Source organism: Mya arenaria, chromosome 17, assembly GCF_026914265.1.
Source record: "Mya arenaria isolate MELC-2E11 chromosome 17, ASM2691426v1".
NCBI lineage: Eukaryota > Metazoa > Mollusca > Bivalvia > Myida > Myidae > Mya > Mya arenaria.
In genome coordinates, this window is record NC_069138.1 from 29,245,482 (window position 1) to 29,268,017 (window position 22,536).

The 22,536-nt window shown below is 34.3% G+C and overlaps 1 protein-coding gene and 1 long non-coding RNA gene across 2 annotated transcripts; one reads left to right on the top strand and one right to left on the bottom strand.

The window, feature by feature from the left end:
- The first annotated feature begins 615 nt into the window (after positions 1-615).
- LOC128224714 (probable methyltransferase-like protein 24) lies at positions 616-16,911 on the top strand. Its single transcript, XM_052934693.1, has 6 exons — positions 616-723; positions 1,667-1,764; positions 2,936-3,064; positions 14,892-14,966; positions 16,100-16,238; positions 16,591-16,911. Exons 1-6 carry the CDS (start codon positions 619-621, stop codon positions 16,909-16,911), a joined length of 867 nt encoding a protein of 288 aa, XP_052790653.1. The 5' UTR covers positions 616-618.
- On the bottom strand, positions 4,171-14,170 carry LOC128224715 (uncharacterized). The gene is made up of 4 exons (XR_008259529.1): positions 14,126-14,170; positions 13,245-13,887; positions 4,491-4,571; positions 4,171-4,257 (listed from the first exon to the last, which is right to left on the bottom strand). It is a non-coding gene; the product is annotated as an uncharacterized LOC128224715 (long non-coding RNA).
- Positions 16,912-22,536: the final 5,625 nt, after the last annotated feature.

Consider the following 22,536-nt stretch of genomic DNA (forward strand, 5'->3'; position numbering starts at 1 on the left):
ACTTTCGCCTGTATCATGTGTGTATATAAAAAAGATACACTATCATGTAAACTATATATATTTTTAAAAGTCACATACTTAATAAAATGCATACTTATCCTAAAAATGTTCTGTTAAAAAAAAATAAATAAATTTTATATGTTCCGTTCTTTCAAATTGTTTTAAAAGAAATACTTGATGTTTTTAATACAAATGTATCATTCACTTAATGAACCGCTTATTAGATTATATAAAAGTCACATAATTAGTTGAATGCACACGTATCCTAAAACAAGTTTTATCATTATTATATTTTAAATAACTATTAGATGTTTTGTTTATTTTAATTGTTTTAAAAGATATTCTAGATGTTTTCAATACAAAAATATCATTCATTTAATGAAATGCTGACAAGAAAATAATTCGTATTTAGAATATAGAGATATTGTAAGGGTCCCTTTCTCTCATATCAATAGTCGAGATGATTGGTATCGTGAATATCGTGCAACTACGGGAAAAGCCAAGTGTGCGGGATATATCAAACAACAATTATTATTTCCTGTGATTTGTCGGCTGGAAGAAGTTGTGGTCTAATTTACGTTTGGTCGAAACGTAATATATTGGTGGAGTTTTGTGAATATGAAGCCATGGAGAATTGCAATAGTTGTTTTATTAGTCATTTCTGTACAATTTCTATCATTGGAATATTTTCAGACAATAACATTACTTCATTTTGGAAATGACGTAAGTTGAAATATTATTTTATCTAGATGATTTGTAAAGCAGTTATAATGTACGTGGTGTTGTATCAATATGTCAAGCTTCTTCCGGTACACAAAGGCAGTATTGTGTATTTTTATGCTCGAATTCGAAGAATAGGAGAGATACTGCATTGCACATGTCGATCGGTAGGTAGGTAGGTTGGTAGGTCGGTAGTCTAAAGCTTTTTCGAGTGGTAACTCGACAATGCAAGGACTAATTGTCCTTTAACTTGACTTGGAAGTTGGGCGTGACAATAAGATAAGCCTAGTGTTTTGAGGTCATCGGTTCAGAGGTCAAGGTTATTGTGACCTTGAATGCAAAATGCTTGTCCGAGTGATAACTCGAGAATGCCTCGACATATGGTTCTGAAACTTAATTTGGAGGCTAGGCCTGGCCGATGAATCCTATTTTGAGACCATCAGGTTAAAGGTCAAGGTCACAATGACCTTATATTGCGAAATAGTAATCCGAGTGATTAGTCGCCAATGCCTAAATCCATGGGCCTCCACTTGACAAGAAGATTGGCCTGATCAATAGATGACTCCTCAAGATTTCGATGTCATTATATTAATGGTCAAGGTCACAGTGACTTTAAATGTGAAAAGCTTACCTGAGTGATAAAATGACATTTTCTACATGGCCCTCAATTTGACTTAAAGGTTGGGCGTCAGAAGTAGATAGTGACCAGGTCAAAGGTCACAGTGATCTTGAATGCGAAATGTTTGTCCGAGTGATAACTTGACAATGCTTGCACACATGGCCCTCAAAACTTGACATGACTTGTTTTTTGTTATTTTTTGTCTAGTTGTTCAGCTTACAATCGTGAGTACCCCTATTATTAACCATGATATTGATAGCACGCAAAATCAATACACAGCAAAGCTGCTTGTGTCACTATATTTCATGCCTTTTCGTTTGTTAACAGATTTCCCCGGTCACAAGAGCACCAGAGGACTTCGTTATCCCCGAAATTACGGAGCTAAAGAATATGTCAGAGCAACGTTTGATGCAAATTTACTTGAAGTATGATCATTTTTAGCTCGACTATTCGAAGAATAAGGAGAGCTATACTACTCACCCAAGCGTCGGCGTCGGCATCACACCTTGGTTAAGGTTTTGCATGTAAGCACTTTTAGATCATTATCTCAGCAAATGTATCATGTATTGCAATAAATGTTTAGATATGTGTTCCCAACACTTATTTGAATATAATGAAAATGATGGGCCTATATTATCTGACTTAGAAATTCAGGTTTGGTTTTGCATGTAAGCACACATAGGTTTATATCTCAGCAACTACTTGACGTATTGCATTGAGACTTTATATGTTGGTACTCAACCATCTAATCTACTTCAATAACCAATTTAAATAATGGCCCCCTTTTTATTCAGTTTTGCATGTTACCACTTTTAAGTCAATACCTCAGCGAATACATCATGTATTTTATTGAAACTTTACTCACAGGCTCCCAACTATTTAACCCTCTTATTTAATCACGTAAGATAAATCTATCTTTCATATTAGATAATTTTTGCCCCTTTATCATGCGACTTAGAAATTCTGGTTAAGGTCTTCCATGTTAGCACACATAGGATAATATATCTCAGCAACTACTTGATGTATTGTATTGAGACTTCATACAATAGTATTCAACTACCCAACCTACTTGAATAACCAAGTAAGTATACTGTATTCTGCAAATGTTTTCCCTTTATTAATAGACTTAGAAAATCTGGTTAATATTTTGCTTGTAACCACATGTATGTTAACATCTCAGCCAATCATGTATTGCATTGAAATCTAATATTACAGTGATCGAAGCATGTTTCGCCAAAACTTTTCAATCCTTACATTGAAAAGCGGCGGAATAGTCGAGCGCGCTGTCTCTGTGACAGCTCTTGTTTTTGTATTTGATGGTATTAATAAAAAGGTGGGATTGGTTTGGTGGTATACGGTTCCGCCCGCACACACACAATAGAGCGTTCGAGCTTCCTATATCAGACACCAGTACTGGTTTCTAACCAGGAAACGTACTATATTGAATATATTTCAAATCAGCTTACAGCAGCCAAACTACATCAGAATGAAACTATACAAAATAAAGTATCATTATCGAATGTAAGCCATGAACATTATATGCAAATAATACTTGAAGACATTCGATGAAACAATACAGATAACATTGTTTTCCAGGTACATCAACAGTCTACAAGTGTTGTGTAAAAATGTGATTCGGGTCGGAAGTCTGTCTGCCGGAGGAAAGGAAATCTGCATTGATGAACAATACAAACCAAAGCCTCCATGTCTAGTGTATTCGTTTGGGTGGGTACAATAATTATCTCATACCCACTAACGTCCTGAGTTAGGCAAATCGTATTGTAAAATACTAATACAAAGGTATTGATGTGAAAATGTGCAAGTTACAAATCGCAGATAACTCACCTTCTTTACACCTCTTTTATAAAACAAATTGAAATAAGTTAGTCCAAGTAACGTTTAATCTTTCGCAATTCCTAATACTCCGGTAGAAACTTTGGCTCAAGACGTTTGTGAATATTGGCACAGAACTTATGAATATTTGGTGGAAAACATACGTACTACTCACTATCTGACGGGACCAAAAAAACTTTTGAAGATAGGTAGGGTTTGGACTGTTTGTATCCCAACAGAAAACATCTCTATTTCTTAAAGAACGAAACTTTTGACTTTTGAAACTAAATAAAGTGATGTAGTTATATGATTATATAGTCAGCTACTTGATTTAATAACGTTGATTTTATGTTCCCAACGAAACTTTGGAAAGCATTATTCCGGTCGGTGCGTATATAATTGGAAACCTAATACAACGTCATCTATACCACGGACCTTTCAACATGGATTGGAAATTGTTACCTGTGAAAGGAACAAATAATTCCACCAGTTCTATATTTATATTAATTTAGAAAAAAGAAATGTTTTGAATGAAAAACGTCAATGGTCAAAGATTTATTTTGTATTTATAAATAACCCAATAAGACTGCGAAGAAATTGAAATTGAATTTCCCGGCTAAAATTGGGGAAATAAACAGAAGACATTATCTACCCATATTCCTTTGCGCGCTCTCGACAAATATCGGGAAAATCCGCCAATTAAATTATTGTTGCAAATACACTCTCGATTGAACACAATCTATATGGACATAGTAGGAAGTAACAAACACATTGTTAATGTGTCCGTGTTTACACAAATGAAAATTTGATGTAAAATTTTCTTTAAATAAATATGCAACAGAAAATAAAAACAGAATATGGCACAGTTCCTTCAACTATATATATATATTTGTGGGTTTTTTTACAATAAACACGCATTTTTATGGTACATGATAAGTTTACGTAGACTATTTTCAATATTAAAATCAATGTGTTTCAAATGTTACCGGGCACTTATCGTTGGGGTTAAATGATCACTTGATAAGCAGGTAATAGGTTCGTTTTATTGTTTATTATTTCTTCATAGAAATATATGAGCGTGAGCCCTGAAAGCATACAAAATACAAAATATATGACATCTGAATATTAATCATGTTACATATTATAATTACATGTTATAATATAATATAATATAATCACATGAATATAAGTATTACAGTAATGACCATGGATGAATACACAATAACATACATGTAAACAACATAAAACAGTACAGACATGTTACAAACATAATTACAACATTACAAACATACATGACATAACATTATGACAGTCTTACCAGTATGTGGTACTGAGCTCCACTATATGTCTCTAACACTCGATCTCAAGCACTCGTGTGGGGTTTATGTTTAAACGGTATCTGCAATGTTAAATTAACATGTGCCCAGAAGTATGGAAAAGTGATAACATATATTTAAGAAGAAATAACCAATACTGCCATTTAAGAAGTTATTATTAAAACACATTTTCATCTATCAGAGGTTGACAATGATAAATCAACGAGTATTTACTTAATCGCTCTAGTGAACGAGAATGAGTACAACACTGCAATTAGCAATTACCCAATTTCAATCGGAAACCACATCAAACTGATTTAGAAACAATAGCAACGAAATGACAACCACAAACAAATAAAACAACAAGACTTACCAAAATCCTATATTCCTTAGAACCCTGATCCTTTATTATTTATAGTAAAATATATATGTCTATATTGTTTGACAGGTGAAAAAGTTGTGTCAACCTTGTGACGAACGAAAATTAAAGGAAAGCGGTTAAAACAACTGACCAATCAAATCTTGCATTTGCAAGCATACCAAGCCCTGGAGTTCAATAAAGGTCAAACTATAAATATATTAAAACGAAAGTAAAGAAAGTAGTCCCTCTAACGTAAACCAGTATGTCGTAAATAATGACCCTGTCACATACTCCGCCACTTTAAGAAATGACGTCTCGTCATCGTCTGTCAATATATATAGTTGTATATATTTCTCTACTAATACATATGTACTTAACAATACAAAACTATCATGAAAAGCCTACACGCTTATCAGCTTTAAATACTTTCTACCTCTATGCATCTCTTAACACATAGCTACTTTTACTGACTATAACCTGACTACTACTCCCCTACTTTGAAAATATTGTGCCCTCACAATCAAACAAAAAAAATGAATATTTAAAAAAAAAATGCAATAAAATTCAAAACCGTGCATATCAAGTATTTCAAAATTGTACACAGTAATACAATAAACTCAACATTAATCCCACTTCTTTAGCTCGAATACTCAATATATTAAATACTCTCCTTTCCATACTATACTAAACAATATTATACAATTATCACAATAATTCACAAATAAAAATGTGTTAAATCATGTCTTGTCAATTACATACTATAACATACACATTTTTAATACATGACAAAAAAATAAAACATACTCTTGTGATTGCTCACCTTAATCACTTTATTTCATTATAGTCAGAATAATCTTATGAACAACCTCACTATCTAGTTGGCTGAATACTCCAGACGACATCAATGTATTTAATGCATCTACTTTCGTATCTCTTGGTCTTGTTACCATCTGGTACATGTGGTAATCACCGTATTTATCTGGCGGCTTCTTCTGTCTCGTTGATCTTCTCTGAATAGGTTTTGGTCCAATGTTTCTCTCATTCTGTTCTATCTGTGTTTCTTCCCTGCCATTCACATCTGTTGCTCTCGGTAATTCTACTACATATTTGTGAGTTTCTTGCTGAATATTTATCTCGGCTACTTCTTCTCCGACTTCAGCTCCCTCATCATTCTCCACTTCAAAATCAGTCTGGTTCTCTTCCTGAGTACCTTTAACTTCTGTCTCTACTTTCTCAATATTCTCTGTATTCTCTTTACTCTTATGCGCATCTTTATTCTTTTCTTCTACTACTTCTGTAGTCTTTTCAGATCTCCTGCGAGCGTCCCCGAGTCCCTGTGTACATGCTACACAATCATCATCTGATTCTTCATCTTCTATTGTCTGTCTAATTTCTTCACTTCTCTCTACCGTTTTGTTGTTTTCTACGACTGTATCTTCTGTTGGTACGTGTCCTCTTTTCCGAAGTCTGGGTTTCGGTATCGGCTTGTCCAACTTCTTTTCCGTCTCTTCAACACCCGATTCTATTGGCAACAGATGGTTCCTATGTATCGTCTTTTCAACTCCTGTTTCTGATCTTACTTTAAACACCGGTATTTCTGGTCTCTTCTGTTCAATCACTGTGTAAACATTGAATTCATACTTGTCTGCTAATTTGTGTTTACCTTCCCCATGTGAAAGTATTTTTACCAACACAGTATCTCCTACTGACACCTTTGAAGCTTTAGCTTTCTTATCATAAACTGCTTTCTGTTTCAGTCTAGCTTTCTCATTATGTCTTTGTGCTATTTCCTGTGCTTCTTTCATTCTCTGTTTCAGATCTCTTATGTAATCAGATTGAGTTGTCCTTTCTGTTTCCACTCTTACATCTTCAAATACAGAATCTATAGGTAACTTCGGTGTCCTGCCGAACATAAGTTCAAATGGTGACAATTTAGTACTTTCATGTTTTGTACAGTTGTAAGCATAAACTAAAGGCTTAATATAATCCTTCCAGTTTGGCTTCTGATCTGGCTGTAGTGTTCCAAGCATACCTAGTAAAGTTCTATTCCATCTTTCTGTACAACCATTCCCCATCGGGTGATATGGTGTTGTCCTGCTTTTCTTCATACCCATAGTTTCACATAACTCTTTAATCAACTCCGATTCAAAATTTGTACCTTGATCTGTGTGAATCTTGTCCGGAATCCCATACTGTGTTATGAAGTTGTCGTAAAATGCTGTGGCTGTTGTCTTTGCCGTCTGATTCTTGGTAGGTATAGCAAACGCATACTTTGTAAAATGATCAGTGATAACTAAAATGTTCCCAAACCCTTTTGAAGATTCTAAACTCAAATAATCCATGGATACTAATTCTAATGGGTATGTTGTTACTATGTTAACTAGTTCTGATCTCGTTGTTGTTGTTGACTTTCTCTGAATACATCTTTTACATTTCTGAACCCATCTCTCAACATCATTCGTCATTCCAGGCCAAAAATATCTTTCCCTTAGCAGTGACGTCGTTCTATCCCGTACGGGATGTCCAATCTCATCATGAAGTCCCTTCAATACATCATTCCTATAAACCTCTGGTAAAACTAATTGAAAGACCTGCTTACTATCTCCATTCTCCTTCCACACTCTATACAAAACTCCCCGTATCACCCTAAAATTGTCAAAATTTCTCCTCATCGTCATATCATCCTTTGTGTCACATTCTTCCCTACTTGGTAAAACCTGATCTATGACTGTCCTCCTCCATCTCTCTATCAATGGGTCTTCTCTTTGTTTTCTTCTGATTTCCCTATATTCTATCTGAGCTAATGGTGCTCCAGGAGTTTCAGTAGCTTCTACAATGTTTATGCTTGCTGTAGGTATTACTTCTATATATGGATTGGCATCAATGCTTCTACAAATGGTTTTAACAGTACTATCTTCAATCTTAATGAAATCTTTGTCTTCTTCTGTAATCCTCTCAAATGGGTATCTACTCATGGCATCAGCATCAGTATTCTTAAATCCCTGTCTGTAAAATATGTCGAAATCAAATTCCCCTAAAGCTGAAGCCCATCTCTGTCCTGTGGCATCCAATTTAGCAGATGATAAAACATATGTCAGTGGATTGTTGTCCGTATAGACTACGAAGTGATTGTATGCCAAATAATCTTTAAATTTCTCCGAAACAGCCCATTTCAATGCTAAATATTCCCATTTAAATGCCGAGTAATTCTTCTCAGATTTAGACAATGCTCTGCTGGCAAATGCGACTGGTCTCTTGTCTTGATATAAAACAGCTCCTAAACCCTTTCCAGATGCATCTGTATGCAATTCAAACTCTCTGGTAAAATCTGGATAGCTCAAAACTGGTGGTTGTGTTAAAATCTTCTTCAAACTCTCAAATACCTTATCTTCATTCTCTGTCCATATCCAGTCCTTCTGTTCCTTCTGCTTTCCCTTCTTCTTCGTGCTCTGTCCTGGTAATAAATCTTGCAGTGGTTTGGTTATTTTAGAAAAGTCCTTAATAAAACGTCGGTAATATCCTGCAAAGGCTATAAAAGATCTTAATTCGTCAGCATTCTGTGGAGTTGGCCATTTCTCAATTTTCTCAATTTTACTGGGATCTGTTTCTATTCCTTCCTCACTAACAACATGCCCTAAGAAGCTCAATTTCTCTTCAATAAAAAAACATTTCTCCGGTGATAGTTTCAAATTGTTCTCCTTTAACCTTGTTAAAACTTTGTCCAATCTTTCCAAGTGTTCTTCAAATGTATCAGCAAATATTATTAAATCATCCAAATAGGCTACACATATGGTCATATTATAATCTCCTAAGCAATCTTCGATTAGTCGCTGATAGGTGGCCGGAGAATTTGATAAACCAAAAGGCATTCGAACAAATTCGTAGAACCCGAGATTTCCTACTGTAAACGCAGTCCTTTCCTTGTGAGAGTCTTCTACTTCAATCTGATGATACCCGGCCTTCATGTCTATTGTTGAAAAATATTTACTACCAGCTAAACAATCAAAAATCTCCTCTATCCTAGGTAAAGCGTATGCATCTTTTGTACTACGTTGGTTCAACATCCTATAATCCACGCACATGCGTAATTTTCCAGTTTTCTTTCTAACTAATACAACGTTGCTTGTCCAAGGTGAACTAGATCTTCTAATAATGCCTGCATCTAAAAGTTGTTGTAAATGTTGTCGAACCTCTTCTACCATACCTGGGGGAATGCGTCGATGTGGTTGTTTAAATGGTACTTGTCCTTCTGGTAATAAATCTACTCTATGTTTTATTCTTGTACAGAGTCCAATATCAATATCTGAGACTGAAAAGATGTCCTTGTGTGTGTCTAATAATTCATTAATTTGTTCTTTCTGTTCCAAATTCAGCTTGTTACTTCTATCTACATGTATCTTCTTCATAGCTTCTTGTGTTTGATCTTCTTTAATCATTTCATCTAAATTCCCTTCAATAACAACTGGCTGAAGTTCACAAAGTATTGCCTTTGGTACAATTACTACAGAATTGGTTGTTAAATTCGAAACATTGACCATGACGTGTGTGTGTTCTCCTGATTTATATGTGAAGACAGTTGGTGTAATATCTATATAATCTGGTAGAATATAATCTTCTGTTTCATGAACAATTGCATATGTTTGAGCACAGTTAATTTCCTTATCTGTGTGACCCATAATATTTCTACTTTCATTTGGACCTAAGATGATTTTGTCTGCCTCTGCACTCTTAACTAAAGCGATCCTATTCTTATTCTTCCGTAACTCCTTCTCCCTAATGTGTAACATCCTGAATGCCAAATACCATGGATTGTGTAAACTAGCTCTTTGTAAGTACTGCTCTCCAAAATTCTTCTTACATTCAATCAATAATTCATTCAGAATGTTTGTTCCAATGATAATAGGTGTGCTTTCAGAAAATTTTGTATCAGGAGTTATAAGAAATAGACATACCCTAAGTATGGAAGTTCTTGTCCATCCGCACATTCTACTTTAATGATATCACTTAGAGGCTTGATTTGCTTATAATTAAAGTTGTTGTTGTAGTATGATTCACATATGACACTAACACAACTACCTGTGTCTAGTAATGCTACAGTTTCATGACTATCTAAATTTACTCTAACTTCTGTGGTTTCACCTACCAATTTAGGGTCTATTCTTCCCTTTGTGCCTTCAGCTGACCCTACTACAGAGGCACTTACGCGTTTGGGCAGTTAGTCTGAATGTGTCCTTCCTCCCCACAATTATAGCATGTTGGTCTGAAATTATTCATCCCCCTTGGCCCTCTTGTTCCATAACTACCTCTGCCTCTAAATTCACCTCTACCTCTAACACTTCTATCAAATCCACCTCTACTACCTCTACTCTCATCAAACCCTCTGGAATATCCACCTACACTACCTCTACTCCCATCAAACCCTCTGTAAAATCCACCTACACTACCTCTATTCCCATCAAACCCTCTGTAAAATCCACCTACACTACCACTATTCCCATCAAACCCTCTGGAAAATCCTCCATTACCTCTAAAAGCTCCCCTGTATCCCCTATAGGTTGCATAACTTCTACCACCATTACTACTATCTGTCTCATTTTTTTGTCTTTCTAACCGTTCAATTCTTTGACTTAACTGCTGAAACATGTCTTTTACCTCACTAAACTCTGGCTTCTTTTCAACATTGGTGGCACCACAACCTTTACCTGCTTCTGTGGGTTTAATGTCTACTTCCATCTTCCTAAGCTCTATTTTGAAAGAATCATAATCTTGAATGATATCGAATTTATACCCAGCCCTTTGTTTTAATTCTTTATTTAAGCCCTTGTATAGTACTCTTCTAAGCGTGTCCTTATTGCCTTGAGGAATACTGCCTAATTTCACTGCTAATTCAAACAAATCTTCTACCCTTGCTGAGTAAGTTGACACATCTTCCTTAGATTTCTGTTCCACAGAAAAAAACTTCTCCATCACACTCTCAGGCGTTTCAATACTCCCAAATTCACTTTCTAACTTTCTGATTGCTGTATCTAATGTCAAACCAGTACCCGCTCTCCTCAAATGGTCACTAGCTTTACCCCTAAGTGCTCTCCTAATCCCATATAAAATCTGATCTTCAGTAAACTTATTGTCTATGAGCAGGCTATCTATTTCATACTTAAATGCTAACCAAGTGACATCTCCTTTACTTGATTCCCCAAAAAATGCTGGCAACTTTGGAAAATGGTAAGAGTGTTGACTATTATCATGTACCGGCATTGCATGTTCAGTTTCATCCTTCATAAAGAGTTTACCACACATTTCCATAAACTTCATCAAATCCCCTGGATTTTCAACCTTCGGCTGAACCGGTAATGCATGAAAGGCTTTTAACAACTTCTCATCCTCATTTGTAATATGACTAACATCTTCCTTTCCCTCTTTCTCTTCCATCTCATCCTCCAACAACTCTAATGACTGTGCCATAATGTCTATGTTCACTAATACAATATCAATTCAAATTTAAATCAACTAATTCAGAAGTGACACACTTAAGTTCATCAATGAAATAAATTTTCAATGATCATCATATACAATCTCCAATATCACTAAGTCAATTTATAGTTTCTCATGTACACACAGTACCAGTCTATTTCTTCATGTACACACAATAGTTACTTACCATACCAGTGTAATTCTCATTCATCAGTTTCTATTTATCCACATAATATATCACTGTACTTCAATCATCCTTAAATCATCAAACATCTCATTTGCTTCAACTGACACCAATCAATATCATAATCAATCAAATCACTTGATTCTAAACTCTAAACCTTTAAGTCTATTTTCAATAACTACATGTACATCATCAAAAAATCAAAACCTAACTTTCGACGGCATCAAAACCCGCAATCAAATTCTCAATGTCAAATCACAATTGTAAACCAAAAATAATTCAAGTCAAGTCTCCTATCAACATTGAATACCAAGTAAAATTGAAAATACCCAGTGTACAGTATATCTTATCCAATGACAATTGTTTTAAATATATTACTATGATTTTATTACAGTTCTATATATCAAATAATTGCCTGTATGTATAATATTATCACCTAGTGACAGAATAAGAGCAACTTTAAATCAAAGTATCATTCAATAAATTTCCAATCACTATCAGCTACAATTATTACAATATATTCAATACACTATTTCTAATAAATGTCAAATGCAACAAGTCAATAAAGCTGATCACCAGAAAACTGTACTTTGAATAAATAATTGGCCGGTTTACATTAATAAATGCAAGTATCAAAGCAGTAAACTATTTTACTGAAATAAATCAGCTGATCCTAACAGTGCATGTAAACAAAGAATTGTACTATCAACATGTACATAAACTATAAACTGAAATGAGGTCACTTAATTATGAAGTGCACAATAGTTCATCACATGTTGTTCAAACACAAATAAGATTTTAACTACACAACTAAATTAGTATTGATGTACTGTAATCTAAACTACGATTACTAATCACTGAAATATGCCTGTGTGTATGTAGTTATTTAACTAAGATCAATCTATAAACTAATTTACACGCCACACACAATTTGTAAACTAACTACTGGGTTTCTGGGTTTTTTTTATAAACTAGGTTAACTAATAATAAACTAGAAAGCTAATTTGCATAATCTCGTTTTTAGTCTCGTTACACCCTGTGACGTCCAAGAACCAATGAAAATGTCCGTAATGTCAGGCGAGCAGATGCGTAGGAAAATATTCAAGGTCACGACATGTACGTAGGTAAACAGGCCTGTCAAATCTAAGAAAATAGTTCCCAACTGTCAAAACTAAGATCACAGTAATTTGGAGGGAAATCAATCCAAAACCAATCCGAAAAACCCAAAATAAATGCAATATTTCACTGAATCGAATGAACAATAGTGCCAACTGAATTTCTCAATTTCGAATCAGAATCTACATGTAAATGACAAATATAAACAAATCAGGTGAAATCCAAATACAGTGTAAAATTGGTCAAGGCTAATTGCAGTATCAGAAATAAATCAAAATAAACCTCAGAAATAGCAGTATTATACCTTGAAATATGATGTTATTCTTGATTAATTAATAAGATATACAGTAGACAGAAAATATTTAAAGAATCTGTTAGGATTTATATTAAAAGAGATAAGTTTAGAGAAAGACTGAGTAACCCTAAACCAGAAAGTTAAGTGTAATCATGCAAGTGATTTCTTTTCTCTCCTTTACAAAATATCTCACAGTATACTGTATGACAGAACAAAAATTGCAGCAAATTGTAATTACAACCTTGACTGGAAATTACAATATTACTTATATACTGTATATATTAAACTTTCACTGCAATATCTGTCAAGTCAAAAATAAATGTACTCACTCACTGGTAGACTGGTAATGATATTAGTACTGCAACATGGAATGTTCTTGGTCACTAGCACTCAAAAAGTGTCTTAGTCACAATGATAAAGGTACAAATGTATATTTATAATATTCCGTGGTTAAACACAATGTATATGAAAGTCCTAATCTTCACTGTAGCACCTCCTGGTGTTAAAAGCTTTTAAAAATGTCTTAAAATTCCGTGGTTCCAGTGACACAATGTAAATAATGTTCCACCAAATCTCCTCCGGGAACTCCAAACGTCCTCTGGGGTCCACACGTCCTAACGTCCAAACGTCTCCTGTGGTGAAAACGTTACTGCCATCCCGAAACGTCCTCCTGCGTCCTGAGTCGAAACGTCCTCCCGATACTGCCTCCTGACAGCATGCGCGCAGTAGATATTAAATCCGATGTAGGAATAAAAAGTAATGTTCCAAAAATCCAGTGCTGATTAAAATCCAATGTGTAAAATCCAAATTGTCACAGTATTTAGTATATTATAGTGTTTATGCTCATGTCCCTCGTTGGGCGCCAAATGTTACCGGGCGCTTATCGTTGGGGTTAAATGATCACTTGATAAGCAGGTAATAGGTTCGTTTTATTGTTTATTATTTCTTCATAGAAATATATGAGCGTGAGCCCTGAAAGCATACAAAATACAAAATATATGACATCTGAATATTAATCATGTTACATATTATAATTACATGTTATAATATAATATAATATAATATAATCACATGAATATAAGTATTACAGTAATGACCATGGATGAATACACAATAACATACAGGTAAACAACATAAAACAGTACAGACATGTTACAAACATAATTACAACATTACAAACATACATGACATAACATTATGACAGTCTTACCAGTATGTGGTACTGAGCTCCACTATATGTCTCTAACACTCGATCACAAGCACTCGTGTGGGGTTTATGTTTAAACGGTATCTGCAATGTTAAATTAACATGTGCCCAGAAGTATGGAAAAGTGATAACATATATTTAAGAAGAAATAACCAATACTGCCATTTAAGAAGTTATTATTAAAACACATTTTCATCTATCAGAGGTTGACAATGATAAATCAACGAGTATTTACTTAATCGCTCTAGTGAACGAGAATGAGTACAACACTGCAATTAGCAATTACCCAATTTCAATCGGAAACCACATCAAACTGATTTAGAAACAATAGCAACGAAATGACAACCACAAACAAATAAAACAACAAGACTTACCAAAATCCTATATTCCTTAGAACCCTGATCCTTTATTATTTATAGTAAAATATATATGTCTATATTGTTTGACAGGTGAAAAAGTTGTGTCAACCTTGTGACGAACGAAAATTAAAGGAAAGCGGTTAAAACAACTGACCAATCAAATCTTGCATTTGCAAGCATACCAAGCCCTGGAGTTCAATAAAGGTCAAACTATAAATATATTAAAACGAAAGTAAAGAAAGTAGTCCCTCTAACGTAAACCAGTATGTCGTAAATAATGACCCTGTCACACAAACATTACGAAAATATGGATTAGAACCAAAGAATTAACATAATAAGTGATTATGAAAGAAAAGCACTGTAAAACGTGTCTGAAATTAAGCACTTCACAATTATACATTTCATTTCAGAATAAATAACCAGTTTGACTTCGATGAAGATATCAACAGACTGTTTGGGTGTGATGTATTCTGCTTTGATCCGAGGTAAACATTAAAGGGACTTGACACTAGATGAAACAAGAGCAAAAAAAGGAAATTTATCAAAAAACTTACATAAAATTGATATCGTTGTGTACAACGCATTAAATCTTACTTTCAAATTCAAAATTTACTGGTTGTGCGTAAATTCCAGTAAAATAGGATAACAAGATCAATTTTGACTGATAAACATTTAACTTCTTGCTAAATAATGATTTTATGGAAAATATAAATTACTGATAAGAATATTTTAACCGTGTATTTAATAGCAGAAAGCGCAAACATATTAAATGATTGGTAAATGCTAAATTATTTACTGTGGTCAACTTTAATTTCATAAGGTAGAAATAACGTGTTATATAAACATTTCTTTCAAATTAACTGGGTATCCATTATAAGAACCATTGTGTTCGTTATTTATTAATCCATCTTTGGAATATTTAAACAATATTATTAATTGTGATAAATCTTATTTGGGAGTAATATTGCATCTTTTATATATCAACACCCTTGTTCAATAACTTTATAAATGCATATATAAGCAGATATTGAGTCATTGCTTTCAGATGACGATGTATTGTGCATTGTATTGGATTCCAATACCATATAAACATGTACACGAGTTCTAACTCATGTGTATATATCTATGTAGTCTCTAGCCTCTTACATATAAATGATAAAACGCTGGCTTCGAGCGTTCACATTTTCACAGAGTATAATTGATCACTCAGAGAGTCATTTTCATAATACATTTGTGACATCTTTGATATTATATCAAAGAACATGGCTTTTGTGAGGTATGAGGCCAATACAGATGTAGTCTTCATACTCAGTCGCCTATTAACAGTGTAACTCATACCATCAATTTAGACATCATTGTTCAATTCCCTGATGACCCGAGTTAGAACATCGGCGCTATTACGTCATTATTGCATCTGATTCAATTATCCCTTTGCATTTTATGGAGTTTATGAACTATAAAACAATATAAACATACGTAAATGTCTAGCTGCAGTGGTGTGTAGGTGATTATTGTTGTTGTTGGTGGTGGGTTTTTGTTGTTGTTGTTTTTTGGGGGGAGGCGAGGGCATAAGCTCGAAATGTATCTAACATTTTATGTTTACATAACACTTTTTCAGTATAAAAACGAAGAGCTTTCGGAAGGCAGACCAAATCTGGTTCTACAACTGGGGACTAGGTGGAGAAAATACACGCAATGAGTTAGGGTGGCAGATAAAAACAGTGGATGTAATTAGAAAGGAGCTGAATCATACAAATGTAAATAACTAAGTATCATACACTTTCAACTGTTATGACATACACCTCAAATACACATATTGAAGTTATTATAAAATCATTACTACCAGGGGCAATCGGAACACCTCGGCCATTTTCCATAGAAAACAAAATGGAATGATTCCCGTTATTTCATGAATAATTAAGATTCCTAAGAGTTAAGTCCTAAAATTTAAATGCTGAATTGAAAATATTATACGATTTACTTGCAGCATAGTTCAATGAAAACAATTCTGACTTTGCAACGACCAAATGCATACAAAGTTGTTTCTGATTGAACCTTTCAAACGTAAAAGAAATTTGTTCAAGTAAACACTGGATCTTGTTGTTTCAGAGGCCTATCGACATATTAAAGATTGACATAGAAGGGGATGAGTGGTACAGTATTCCACAGATGATCTCATCCGGGGCTCTTGATGACGTCAAACAGATTTCCATGGAAACACACTTCATTTCCAAAACGCCAGGAGGACAGTTATGGGGCAGCCATCCCATACCTCCAGCTGACGAGTTATATACTTTAAGACTTTTGTATGATAAGGGATTTCGAATTTGCATGAGGGAAAGAAATTTGTATAGTAAGATGACGTGGCCAGGTTTTAATAATAGCATTACAAATGTCAATGAATTAACTTTAATCAAATCAATGAAATAAATGTTTTAGTGCCTTAATAAATGCCACTGTTTTGAATACATTATGTGTCATTGTTATCCGTTTATCCTTAGTTTTTTTGTTGTTTTTTTCGTATAATAGTATCGATGTATATTTAGTTTCAATGTTCTCTTTACATCCACACATCAATATGAAAGTATATGATGCATATACTCATATGTTTTACAGTTATTTTAAGATTTCGATTTTTTTTCATTGGCTCATTGATATATCTGCCTTGGGAGCGGGAGGTTTACCTTATTTTGAAATATCGCTTCAAAATAGCAATAACGAAAGGGCACTCTGGAGCAATGTAAACAACGGCATTCAAGTAAACATGCGCCATCTTGAATATTACAAATCATTCAAGTAAAAGTTCATCTTGAATATTGCAATAATGAAAGGGCACTTTGGAATGTCAAATATGCTGTCTTTACCTCGTCAATACTCCGCGCTTAAAAAAAACTTAACGCTCGTTACCAAGTACGCGCTATCTCGATTACCTGCAAAAAGCAAAGACCAAACAGGAGCGCTTCTCCATATTGGAACAATCAGTGTACATTTACATTTTTCTTTCTCAATTTTTTGAATACATTTGCATATAAATGCGGAAGGCGGAACAAGCCAATTAATAATATGCGTCCAATTCTGTGCAAAATCATCTATACCGGAAGTACTAGGACACCAGTACCTAGACTTAAACCCATTCGGAACTCCTCGGCCATTTTTATCGAAAACAACCTCGGATGTATGCCTGTACATCAGTAGAAGTAGTTCGTAAAAAATTGAAATATATCATTAATTAAATTAAGAGTTTTAGCTTGTGTTTGTATATAATTATTTAGGTTTAAATTGATTGCCAGTGAAGTTTATTATTGCAAACATAATTAAGATTCCTAAGAGTTGAGCCATAAAGTTTAACTGCTAAATAAAATTCCTACGCGATCTACTTACAGCTGACTTAAACGTACCAATTTTTTGAGTATGTAAACCGTCCAAATACCGAGGTTGTTTTCGATAAAAAAAACGGCCGAGGAGTTCCGAATGGACTTAAACCATAAACACTTTGTATTATAGTATTTGGCAAATCTATCACAAGTGTGTGGCCCCCACAGTTCGTCCAGCGATCGGAAAATCCGATTACAAATAGACCAGTTGTCACGATCACCATTTCTGCTTAATATATCTGCTTGAACATTGTCAAAACGTGAAACCCATTTGGTTTAAAGATCAATAAATAATTGCCAAGAACTTACTACCGTACTGTCTTCGTATCCTTCAAGATAAACCACCATAGCTTCGCAGTAAACCTGCACATCTTTGACTACGTCGTATACTGCTATACTTGCAACATTTAGATACTTTGCAGCATTTAGATATTTTAAATGTTCCTTCCAGGACAAGAGCTCATCTAGAGCATAACAGGGGTGCCTACAGCACTTTTCATTGACCAAATCTGACCAACAATTCGTGCCAATCTATGGGCAAGAATTAAAACGCCTTTAGCGACAACATGACCTATAATCTCGTTTAACAAAAACAAAGCTCTTTCGAGTCTTGCGTCCGTTACATAACTCACCCTTTTCCATTATCCAGCAATAACCAAGCCAAACAACTGGCTGACGAGGAGACCAATGATTTTTTGTCAGCAATCAAGAAACCAAAGTTAACCAAATCCGAGTGTATGAACTCACTGGCAGCCAACGCTTTAACCAAATCTTGTTCACCCCCCAGACCATCTTCTAAAAACATAATTATCTTGTGACCTTTGGCTTTCCATTGCTCATAACAGTCCGCAAACATTTGGAAAAAAATAGACTCAGATGTGCTTAGTCCGAGTGCCCAGACATTGTTTAGAAAGTAACGATATTTTCCTTGAAATTGCCAAGAAAACCACAGATATCTGCAATGTTCTGGTAACAAATTGGTATGGTGGTAGGCCGATTTTAAATCAAACGTGAAAATAAAATCCCTTTCCTTAATTATTGTTTTTGCAACTTTTTGATTTTCAAAGCAAAATTTGAATTTATGCAATTGCTGATTAATATGTCTACAGTCATATACAAGACGAGCTTTACCGTTTTAGCCATATGCTACCGTAAGCGGGGCGCCCGTCACTTCACTAATACATTCGTTAGCTAAAGGATTGCTAATTTCATTATAAACGAAACTTACGTTGTCCCCGGCAGATTTGTTATTACCCTAAATAGCGTTATCTGGAATGTCCTTGAAAGGAATCTTATATCAATTTCGGATAATATCTAAAACATGCTCATTTGCTCCTGCCTCAGCCCAATGTGCGTAGCAGGATTTTAATCTACCAACTGGAGTTTCGGTATCAGAACATACTGTTTTGCCGGAACTTGCCTCACTTATAGGCACGCTTTTACAAGCTGAATCAGTACTTGAACATACATTTCCACCATCAGCGTTAAGAGAGCAAAGCAAATGGCTACTTATCTGTCTGGTATTATGCGGCACCGCTGCCTGGGCCGCCCCGGAACAAGCCCCGTTGTGGTCGCATTGCCAATGACCGGTCTTTCCGCACTGGAACCCAACGCCTGGACGCCCGAGCCGTTGAATACGGGGTGAAACGCTTAGATCGAACCAGATCTTGCGATCTGTCTTGAGCTGAGATTTATATATTTTCTTCTCGTCGTCGGAATCTTCTGAACAATTTTCCAGCCATGTTCAGAACTGTCAGCCAATTTTACCAACTTTTGCCTATGTTTGAGGCCATACCTTCTACAATCACTGGCTCCCATTAATGCCTCTTCCGGTTGGTTTGCTGTGACATCTTGTAGACTAGAACCCGCTTCCTGGAGGTTCTCAAGCGCGTGCGCGTTAGCCTTGAACTGACCCTAAGTCCATTTTTTCTTAAACACATAATTATTGATGGCTGATAAAAAATGATTTCGAGTATTTAAATCCCTTTATGTAGAATAACGTCGTAATTCAAAAGCCGAAAATTTAAGTTTTTCTATATTCGTCAAAAGCACGTTTTCAGAACCGACGCCGATAATAATGGAAAAATTTTAGAAAGTCGCCCGGTAGAATCAACAATAGACAATATCATAAATTCACGAAAACCTCGTGCATAAAACTAATTATTATGACACTGTACTGCATAAAACAATATTTTCTTCGTTATTCTACGAAACCCTTGAAAAATCAATTCTTTATTTTTCAAAAACTGTTTGTCGTTTTTTCATGCAAGTGAAAATATTACTTATTCGTTTAAAAGCGCATTTATTCAGCAATATTTGTAGCAAATATTTGCACTCCGGCTATGATTCAACATTATCTACGTAGGTTTGTGTTCATTGTTCATTCAAACTCATCTCCGTTTCCATTGCGCTTGCTAAGGTTTCTGTCCATTTAATTCTGAAGTTGTACCTTATTTTGCTTGTTGTAACTAAATTTAGAAAATTGTTTGATTGTACAACGTTTTTCTTTTTTTCCCTTTGGAATTGCAAAAAGCTTAATATATCTTAATAATAAATGACTTAAGTAACATGACGTATGAAAAGGATTAAATTTGCACATGCGTTCATGCATACAATGTGAAATCATTATTACATGCAGTTTGTTCAACCTTTCCTTGTTGTTTTTGTCATGGCATGCGGGTATAGGGCTTATTGTCACAAAAATCTACTATTTTGGAAGCGCTTTTAATTTGTACCTGGTCAATATCTGTTTATTCCGGATGATGCATAAAGGGGTTGTGACTGACTGCCTTATTTTGCTGTGAATTTCTGTGTTTTCACAAGTTCTATCTAAGCTCTGCAGAAAAAAAATCGTTAGATTTAAATCAGCTAATAAACACGATATAAATATTCGATGTTAGTTTATTTGCAGACAATATTAAATTATTCCTTTGAATAAAATGGATCATTAATGATACTTGAAATGCAACGAATATCGACATTCAAAGTTGTAGAACTGTAAATCACAGTCTTAAAAAGTAGAATCCATTACAGCGAGCTTGTTTTTACCTGATATTTTCATCAAATAAATTATGTTGTAATTCCTAGAAGTTTTGCTAAGACTTCTGGGCTTGTCTCAGTAGTTTGCATTGTATAATCAATGTTCTGGTATTACTATCACAATCATGGATAGGATTGAAATACGAATTCAATTATTATTATTTACATGATGTTTACGTAGCGAATAAGTTTCCATTTCAAACACACATAATAACTGAATGTGACAAAAGGCTCAGTTTTTGTCTTCTTTATCGGCGATCATATCCTTCCATCAGTCCTGAAATTACTTCAAGTCCTATTCCTAAACGTTTTCTTTTAAACTTCAATTTTGTATGGCCTTTTAAGATGGCCCACGTTTACTAGAATGTCGGTGTTTGCATTGCTAACGAGGTCCCCTTTGATTTTTGTAAGTTTGAAGCAATAATTCAAAAATAAGGAAACCCCTCCCTCTCCCGAGACGGATACTTCAATGAACCAATTAACACAATGCGAAATATTGAAGTAGCCCTAGACGTATGATTATTTTTTATATATATTTACATTCAGGCGGACTTAAAGAGCACATGGAAACTAAATATACAACAAAACTATTATACGAAGATAAAAAATTATGGACTAACACCACAATTACAATTAAATATAATGTATTAAAAAAGAGAAGATATATAAAAGCATTCACCGAAAAGGCATGGGTTTATGCTAGCAAATGATAAAAAAACCGTTAATTATCGTTGGCGATTGTTATACTAGTTTAGACTGTGCAAAATGGACGCACATAAAAATGTAAATATGATTTAAGTATTTTATTAGTAGATTAAGTAGTATAATGACCATTTAATCTACGTCATTATAATACTATACTACCAGGATTTAAAACTAATGTAAACCTTAAAATATTACAGGTTCATCTTTGTGAAGTCAACATTTATTAAGGTTAATACATCTTCTCTTAATTTCATATCTAGTGCGATAAGTTTACCTTCTTAAATATTAGTATGTTGTTTCATTTCAATAATAGCGTTTGGGTTGATAAGAATTTACTGTTTGTATTATTTCCGCTAAAACGAAAGGTCCATTCAATTCATCCTTCCCGTTTGAAAATAATTTGTTAAAACAATGTACGTTTAGCAACAATATAATATCATAACTGTAATTTTTAATCCACTCAAATACTTGTGTTCCTTTTTCAGTGTTTCCCTCAACATGGAACATTCTGTGATACTAAAGTGTTTCCATTTAGCGAAATTGCAGAACAATCTAAATTGTGCGACACAACTCAGCAATAGCAAGGAACATACTCAGATGTATTTAAAAAGAAAATAAAGCTGACATTTGTCAAATCAGAATTATACTTACTCTATGATTCTACTGATATTTTCAAGTGGCACTCTTATTTTAAATCAATACATACACATGAAAAACAAACACACATTTTGACTGATAAACCTTAAACTACTTACTAAATAGTGCAATTTTGTAACATATGAATTACTGATAACAAGATTGTAACCGTATATTTAATAGCAGAAAACGCAAAAATATTAATGATTGGTGAATGCTTAAAGATTTACTGTGGTCTTCTATAGTTTTATAAGGAAGAAATACCGTGTTGTATGCTCATATCTTTCAAATTAATCTCGGT